Source organism: Brassica oleracea, chromosome C4, assembly GCF_000695525.1.
Source record: "Brassica oleracea var. oleracea cultivar TO1000 chromosome C4, BOL, whole genome shotgun sequence".
Taxonomy (NCBI): domain Eukaryota; kingdom Viridiplantae; phylum Streptophyta; class Magnoliopsida; order Brassicales; family Brassicaceae; genus Brassica; species Brassica oleracea.
The window spans coordinates 721,325-731,145 of NC_027751.1; the positions used below are offsets into that span (position 1 = coordinate 721,325).

The 9,821-nt window shown below is 30.7% G+C and overlaps 1 protein-coding gene across 1 annotated transcript; it reads left to right on the top strand.

The window, feature by feature from the left end:
- The first annotated feature begins 6,348 nt into the window (after nucleotides 1-6,348).
- LOC106340404 (NAC domain-containing protein 43) lies at nucleotides 6,349-8,889 on the top strand. Its single transcript, XM_013779285.1, has 3 exons — nucleotides 6,349-6,702; nucleotides 7,134-7,420; nucleotides 8,121-8,889. The coding sequence occupies exons 1-3, from the start codon at nucleotides 6,516-6,518 to the stop codon at nucleotides 8,718-8,720; spliced, it is 1,074 nt and encodes a 357-aa protein (XP_013634739.1). The 5' UTR covers nucleotides 6,349-6,515; the 3' UTR covers nucleotides 8,721-8,889.
- The last annotated feature ends 932 nt before the right edge of the window (nucleotides 8,890-9,821 follow it).

Genomic DNA, 9,821 nt, shown 5'->3' on the forward strand with positions numbered 1-9,821 from the left:
TTATTATAAAATTTGGTTTATCAAAGTTATATTTAGGTATGTCCATTTTACTCGGATCTGAAAATCTGAATTCGAACCGATCCAAAAATATCCGACCCAAAAATTACAAATATTGAATTGAGCCCAAAATTCCTCTATCGAAAAGAACTAAAACAAAAAAAACGATCCTAATAGACTTCGATAACCAGATCTAAATAGATTTGACCCGATAAAAACCAATCTATACCGACCTAAAAATAAATATTCAAGACTATGAATTCACGTGTTTTCTTTTCTACATTTAATATATGATTTAGTTGTAATATTTTGTTTTTTAATTATATTGATAAAACATTTACAATTGTAGCTGATATCTTACTATGACTTGGTCAATCATGAATAATGGGAGTTCTGAGCTAACTTTTGTTTTATTTTTTATAGCATTCTCAAATAATATGATATTTTAAATTTCTAGTTTCAATTATTAATAGTTTAGTTTTGGTTATTTTCAAAATTTTATATAAATAAGATGGTTTGCAGCTAAGTTTTGACGAATTTTGGATAAGAAAATTGAACCGAACCCATTTATATTCAATTTTTGGGGTATTTATAGGTACAAAATATTTAAAACCAAGCCAACCGGACACTGAAAGAAATCTCCCAAAACCAAACCAAAATATATAATATTTAGATTAGTCCAGATTTTAAGATCCGAGAGACTTAGACTCGATGGAAACTGACATGAACCCGAACTGAATATATGAACGCCCAAACCTAGTTATTATAGTCATTAACATTATCTGGATATATGGTACCAAAATTATTTTTAAAATTTGATTCAAAATATAATAAAAATAAAATTAAGAATTCAAAAGAAAAGGAAAACATGTTAACATACATAATTTTAAAAACATGTTTCACAACCTTTTTATTCATCTAGAATGGCTACTTTTTTTATAAAAAAATTGGATACTTTAACCTAATTTAAAATTTTAAAATCCACTTTTGAATTTCTCAATTATGAGTGTCAATATATAACCTTTGGATAATTTAACGTGAATGTTAAAATAAAATCTAAATATACAAATGATAATCATATGAGTTATTGGTTTTAGATTTCAAATATTTGTAAATGTATATCAGAGGGATTCTAATCTATCTTAGTATATAAATTTGAAATAAGTAATATGGTCCGGATAAGCGTCATGCTACCGATTAGATTTTGAAACATATGAAAAATACTTTTAAATTGAAAATAAAATTATTTTTAGGTTTTGTAGTTTTTATATTAATTAATTAGAATTTAAGAACTTTATAGCTCACCCGATGAACACATGATACACACAAAAAATCGGGTGCAATGTCATTATTCAGGCCAAAAATAATGATTAGAAGCATGGAATTCCGGAGTCGAAACAAAATGATTCTGGGTTCAGAAAACTGCAAAAGGGCCTCTTAACTAATCTAAACAAAAAGTCTAGTTCCAACCCACTGTTAATAATCGTATTAACACTACTTAACTCCATTAACTTTGTTTTTAGTTAAGTTTCTACTTTCCACCCGATAAGTAAGTACACGTACTAAACTTTACAGTGTTTGTGATAACTGATAACTACGAGACTTTTGACGTCATTGTTACTTTGCAATAACCTCACCTTTACGTAGCCTTCTTTGGTTTTAGAAACATAAATAAACTTTTGAAGTGAAGCGTTTAATTATAAATTTATAGGTGAACAAAGGCACATCTTCCAGACAAGATGGAAACTTATTAACATGCCACATCCCGACTTTTTTGTAAGAAACATGTGTGCAGATAATTCGAGAGCTCATTTACAATTACAAATTACAAACATCAATAAACTTGAAGAGAACAAAAAAGAAAAAGACGAATGCATTATTATTACGATGACTGTAGGTTGTTAATTTGTTTAAACGGAGCTTTTCTATATAGATTTTTAAGGTCGAGGGTCATCGTTAGGATGTGAGCTTGCTTCCTACAATCTAGTTGCTTATGGACCCTACTGTTTCTTTCCTTCTGATAATTACATCACCTTTTTTTTCTTTTCCATATTATTATTTATTTACTATATTTCCAATCTCTGATACCATATACGAAAGGAGGCTGAATATTTTATTGATAGGTATTTGTACAGTATTTATACATAATACATAAGGGATTAGGTATTCACTAATTACAATAATAACCCTTAATGATATATCTCCTATAATTTACTCATCGCCATAGATTGAAATAGATGGAGATAACAATTATATCATGATTTTTAGTTACTTATTTCGATGGGTTTTTTGCAAAATTAACTCAAAACTCAAAGTCAACCACAAAACTAATCTATGTTTTTTTGAAAAATTTCATTTGTCTTATTCACCCCACAAGTTCAGATTATTCACGAAAATGCCATTAATTTTTTTCTTTTCGAAAATAGTCTTTTTACTCTCCCAACCTCATCATCTTCAAGTATTTACAAGATTGCCATTGCCATCAATATACCAACCACCATGAACAACCAATTTGAAGCTCTTAATGCACCTCAAATCAATTTACACTCTTTCTTTCTCAATTCTTATGAACTAAAAACAACATATTTTTCACTTTCTCTCCGTATTCATCCAAAAAACCCAAGATTTTAATTCTAAATTTTTTATTGTTCATAGAGCCATTGAAACTTACGATTCTTGGTGGGTCACTTTTCTTTGAGATTCTTGGTGCTTGGAGAAGAATTATGTGTGCTAAACAAATTATCTCACTGGTTGAAACTATGAAATCAATTTTTTTTTTTCAGATCTGTTCGCCCAGACGACTTCCGGGTAAGTCTTCTGGCTGTAGACGACTTACATGGAAGTCTTCAGGTCAGTGCAGAGGTTAGTTTTTCAATTAAATTTTAAATGTGTTTTTAGAGATGACTAACATGGAAGTCGTCCATCTTTGTTTGTTAAAACAAAAATCTCGAGACGTCTTCCATGTAAGTCGTCTAGGGTAAACGGGTTAGTTTTGCATTTGACTAGATTGTGTCAAGAATTTGACTTTTCCTAGACGACTTACACATAAGTCGTCCAGTAGAAAATTGAAAAATCAATATTTTGTTATACCTAGACGGCTTCCATATAACTCGTTTTAGGTTAGTTTTGCAATTGAAAAATAAAACTTAAAAATTTAACTTTTTTCCAGACGACTTACACGGAAGTCGTCCATTAGACAACTTACACGAAAGTCGTCCATTATTTTATTCCGAGATTCTGGTCAAACTTTTTTTTATCTTGGACGACTTCCAGGAAAAGTCAAATTTCTGACATGGAAGTCGTTTCGAGATTTTTTTTTGACAAAAAAGATGGACGATTTTCATATAAGTCTTCTAGGTTAAAAATCAATTGCAAAACTAACCTAAATGGACGACTTTCCTAGAAGTCTACCACAAGACTTCTGTGGAAGTCGTCTACGTCAATGTTATGAACTTTTATTTTCTCTAAAACTATAAAAAAATTTTAACAGTTTCTTGTTAATTCATGTATATTAGTCGATATTTAAGCTCCTGAATGAAATTCATAACTTAATTGGTTTTAATTATGAGTTTACCAACATTCATGTGTATTAATGTTTCCAGCTAATTCGAGAAGACTTCCATGGAAGTCTTCTACATTAGTTTTTTGTAATTTTTTTAAGGAACTATAAGATATGTTTATTTAATTTTCAAAAGTGTTAAGTAATTTCAAGAATATCAAGTAATATGGTTTAATATGTCTTCTTAGATCATAAGATATACTTTTTAAGTTTCAAGAAATTTGAAATTTCAATTTTCACTTAAAATTTTTGAGTTTCTCGCTTAAATTTCCCGCTTATATTTCAATTTCCCGCTTTAAATTTAAGTCTTCCAAGAAGACTTCTAATGAAAGTGTTCTATCTTTGAACTTATGTAATGTTTTATCTTTTGTGAATTTGACTAAGTTTTCTTGAGAATTCTTCTCTCTTAGTTGTAATAAATTTGATTAATTTTTTGTGTTATTGTGTTTTGCTATTGAAGTTGTATCAATAACTTCAATTATGTAAAGTAATTTTGGCAAGATAGTATTGTGGACAATGAACATATTTACCAAATTTTTTTCATTAATATCTCTTCAAATTTACAAAAAAAATCACAACTAAATGAGTACACATGCAAATCACAAATCAAACCACAAACAAAACTATTATAGATCATTACTCTACAAAAACAAGCTTGGACTCCACTTGATATGGAAGAAGACTCTGTCAGAAGACTTCCCGAAAGTCTTCTAGCTCATTATATTTTAGAAGACTTCCCATAAGTCTTCCAAAGTCTGATCCAGATCTGAAAAACATGTATATCAAACTCAAATCTGAAAAACATGTATATCAAACTCAAATCTGAAAACATGTATATCAAAAAACGTTCAATGGCTTAAAAACAGAGAAAATGAGTGGAATATTAGATAAATATTTTTTTATAGAACACAAAAAGTACATATCCAAGTGGAAGATGAGAACCATCTGCTTAAAAATCTTCAACAAAAAAATATATATTAGTGAGAAAGACATGAGACAAAAATGAAAAAAATCATATAAATTGGTGTTTTCAAGCCAAAGAGATTAGAGTGTGTTTGGAGAGTTTTAGTTTGAAAAAAAAGGTAAGAACTTTATGCAACATGAGGTTACCAAATAAAGAAAAATCAGACATAAGAACTTACCAAAACACTCAGATCTATTATGAAATTGAGACATAGGATAAGACATAAAAACTTCCTGGAAGTCTTCCAGAGGACTTCCTGGAAGTCTTCTAGCGCATTATATTTTAGAATACTTTCGAGAAGTCTTCCAAAGTCTGATCCAGATCTGAAAAACCTGCATATCCAAAAACGTTCAAATGACTTAAAACAGAGAACATGAGTGGAAAATTAGATATATCTACCTTTATAGAACACACAAAAATACATATCTAAAATTAATAAATCTACCTTTAAAGGAGTGCAAGATAAGAACCATGTGATGAAAACAAGATAAATTAGTGAGAAAGACATGAGATAAAAACAATAAATTGATATAAAGTTTGGTGTTTATAAGTTCAAAGAGATTAGAGAGCGGTTGGAGAGTTTTAAAATGAGGAACATTACATTTTTGTTGCACCCATTTGAGAGGAGGAGAGAAAATGTGTAAATTTTTCTTTATATAGAGAGACAAAAATTCGAATAAGGTTAAATATTTTCGATTCAGAAGATTTTCAAGTAAGTCTTCTGATAGGAGACTTCTTAGAAAACTTAATTGTAACTCACCCAGAAGACTTCAATAATTTTAGCGGGAAACTAAAATATTTTTGGCGGGAAACTAAATATTTTTAGCGGGAGTTAGAAGACTTTCAGAGAAGTCTTCTAACCGATAATACTAATCAACAGACGACTTCTCTGTAAGGCGCCTAGACCCTAAATATAACCCCTAAACTAAATTAACTAACTAAACACTTCATAAAATCAAATTAAACTTAAAAAGTGTTTACTATACACAAAAAATAAACACATATAGGTAAAATTTTAATTTTTCAAAAAAAACATTTAAGCTTTCCAAAATATAACCCTAATAATACATAAAATATTACAACATATGTTGTCAAACCCTATTCCAAAGAATATCATGATTCACTACTTTCATCCATCTATGTTGAAAACAATTCAATTTTAATATATCTTAATTTATATCACTTAAAACTGTGAATAGTTACATGATTTCAATTTTTAACTTATCCAAATATTTTTTTACAAAATTTATAAATTATTTTTAAGATCATCTATACCAGAAGACTTCCTTAGATGTCTTAATGTCTTACAGACGACTTACGGTATCTCAGAAGACTGAGAAGACTTTCTGAGGCTATTTTCGTAAAAATGAGTTCTTTTTTTTTGTTTGGTCAGAAGGGACTCGCTGTAATTTCGTAAGGCTATTAAGTTAGTTTTGCAATTGATTCAAGTTTGGGTATAGTTTTGCATTTAAAATCAAGTTTTAAGTTATATCTGGTAAATCTCCCTATTTCTATTGATGTTTTAATTTTTTTAAGTCATAGAAAAGAAGTATATGGACGAATATAGCATTCACGTAATTGTACATTTGATGATATTAAGTTATTGAAAAAGACAAGTAAAACCAAAATCGTCTTAGAGAGAGATCCGTGTTTTAATTTGTAAACTAATTAATTAATGGAAAAAATAGCAAAACTATAACAAAAGTCGATACAATAATTGAGAAAAAACAAAAGAATAATAACCATTAATTATTGAATAGTGCATTGGATGGCTTATAAAAAGTCGAATTTATTAAGTAATCGAGAAAAACAAAAAAAGTTGTACAAAACACATGCGTTTTCCTCATGCATCTTGTTCTTAGAAAACAATATATATTGGCTCATTCTCCGCTAGCTTTCTCATTCCAACTTTTGTATTGGTAGTTAAATAAACACTATATGCTCTGTTCTTTTGATCTTGATTCTTGATTTAGTTTGCCTTGAAATCTGTTGATCATGATGTCCAAATCTATGAGCATATCAGTGAACGGACAATCTCAAGTGCCTCCTGGGTTTAGGTTTCACCCGACCGAGGAAGAGCTGCTGCAGTATTATCTCCGGAAGAAAGTCAATAGCATCAAGATCGATCTTGACGTTATTCGCGACGTTGATCTTAACAAGCTCGAGCCTTGGGATATTCAAGGTTTTTTTTCCATAAATAAAATTTAGTATTTTCGGTGTAGTGATAAATAAATTGCCTGTGTACCAATTAGTATTGTTTTTTCCATAAATAAATTCACTCTTTCGATAAAAAAAAAATCTCTCTTTTCACAATCTCCCAATTGAATTTCTGAATTTGATAGAAGTTTTACTTTTATATAAATGGTAGTCTTGTTTATACTACTTTCGATACATGACGTACCTCTCATCATGTACCCTTTTATGATGTTTTTACCAAAAAAAAAAAATGTACCCTTTTATGAGAATATGACTAGAATACAAAGACTCTACACTTAGTCGTTGTTATTGCTTGTTTATATGAGGGAGGTAGTTCATACAAAAGATCCAAGATAGGCTTTGGTTAATTACATAATTTATGTTAAAAATATTCTGATTGTTTTTGTCGTTATGCAGAGATGTGTAAAATAGGAACAACGCCTCAAAACGACTGGTATTTCTTTAGCCACAAGGACAAAAAATATCCGACGGGAACCAGAACCAACAGAGCTACGGCGGCCGGATTTTGGAAAGCAACGGGCCGTGACAAGATCATATATAGTAACGGCCGTAGGATCGGAATGAGAAAGACTCTTGTTTTTTACAAAGGTCGAGCTCCTCACGGCCAAAAATCTGATTGGATCATGCATGAGTATAGACTCGACGACAACATTATTTCCCCTGAGGATGTCACGGTTCGTGAGGTATGTATCAATATCATTACATTTATACGGGTTATCTATATTATATATATTGGTGACACAGTCAAGTTTCACTTTACATCACAGACTCAATTTTTTAATTTTGATCCTTAGAGCATCATTATCGGTAAAGACTTTTGAGGGTTCTTAAATTTTTTTTTTTCTGATTTAAAAAAATAAAATAAAAAATAAACCAATTGTGGAACGTCACGCGTCAGTGGAATCCGTAAACAGTACAAGGACCAAACGAAAATATCTCTTAATTAACAAACTTCTCTCCTCGGTTTTACAATTTTTGTGGTTCCCCCCTTAAAATTCCACATAAGATACACCAATAATTTTGCTCTTATAAAAGTTACTTCTACTAACACGTACTAATATTTTTCTATAAAGTATTGCGGTGATTTCATTTGAAAATTAGCATCAAAACTACATATTATAGAAATATATTCCTGTCTCAGATTTCATTATAATTATAAAGATATAAATACATAAATATTTCACATACAAAGTAAAAATACTATTTTAGTCTTTTGATGTTTAAACTAAAAAGAAAGCAGACAAGATAACTATGGTGAAGCATGACTCACTCGAATTGCAAGTGAAGTGATGAGGATCTAAAGGGATTAAGCAAGCTCTATTGAAAACAAGATATAAAATATGGACTTCTCTGATATATGTTAATAATTGTGGAATATTTAAGGTGGTGACTATTATTGGGGAGGCATCACAGGACGAAGGATGGGTGGTGTGTCGTATTTTCAAGAAAAAAGACCTTCACAAAACCTTAAGCAGTCCCATCGGAGGAGCTTCCCTTAGTGGCGGCGGAGACATGGCAAGGGCGACGTCCTCATCTCAGATGTTCAACGATGATACTATTGACCAACTCCTAGAACTAATGGGGAGATCTTGTAAAGAAGAGCTAAATCTAGACCCTTTCATGAAACTCCCAAACCTCGAGAGCTCTAGCAGTCAAATAGTCAACAACAACTGCCACGTCAACTCTCCTGACACAAATCATGACATCCACGTCAGCAACGTGGTCGACACTAGCTTCGTTACCAGCTGGGCCGCTTTGGACCGGCTTGTGGCTTCGCAGCTAAACGGACCCATATCATACTCAATCGCAACCGTCGATGAGAGCCACGTTGATCAGGATCATCTCGCTTTCCCTAGCATAAACCGGTCCGGTTCGTACCACGCCGGTTTAATGCAAGAATATACACCGGAGATGGAGCTATGGAACACGACGACGTCCTCCCTATTATCATCATCTGACTCATTTCGCCACGGTAGTGGATAATGGAAATGGAGGGAAAGAGAGGCACACAGAGAAAGTCAATTTACATGTGTAGAAAGATAATCATACCATATTGTTGAAAACATTAAAAACGGAAGTCAGATTTGTGATAATTACAGTGGTTATGTGAAATATTGTAAAACAGATTATATAAAACTAAGGATTCTTAAAAGAGGACAAAAAAGATTTCAAAAAGGATAAATTTTGTTATAGATGGGGTTCGCATTATCTATCATGAATCAAAATGTCTTCCAGTTATTAATTATATAGTTATTTTTCTTTTAATTCCGTGGTTTTGCTTCTAGAAGAAACAAATAAACATATTCCAAGAAACTATATTAAACCCATGATCATGGAAAGAATGTTTTTAATAAAAAATTGATGTCTTTTCCAGGAACTAGTTGTTGAAAAAGTAACCGAAAGACAAGTACTATACAGTTTTGTCGGGACATCGAACTATACTTGAGTCGAAATTCGTGTATATATTTTCCATTCCTAAATCCCAACTCTAGTAATTAAGTAGGCAAAAAGAAACAATGTATGATCTTTTGTTTTTGTAAAAAAACAATGTATGATCTTTGCACAAGGAAAACAATGTATGATCTTATCTTAAGTACTATCAGTCGTTCTATGTTCTATATCAATATATAGATAACGGTTGAGTATCATTAATGACACTATACATAGTGGTATATATATATATATATTTGTTCTTATAAATTGAAGAAGGTTTATATATTTGTTCTTATAAATTGAAGAAGGTTTATATATTTGTTCTTATAAATTGAAGAAGGTTAAGAAGAGAAAAAATAACACGTACGGTACAATAATTTTAAGACTTTCTAAATCAATCATAATCTATTGATTGATCTCAAACATAGAATCGAGTGATATGGTACTGAAGATAAGGGTAGCCTTATTATTCTCCGTCTTGACTATAATAATGTATCGCTTAAACACATGTGCATCGAAATTATTTAGCTAAGAAAATTCAACACTTAAGAAAAAAATTAACGATTATGCATATGTAATCACGTCTTTTATATAAAAAAAAACTGTTTTTGTTTTTATATGTAGTGACCGAGAAAGTGAGAAAAGAATCAG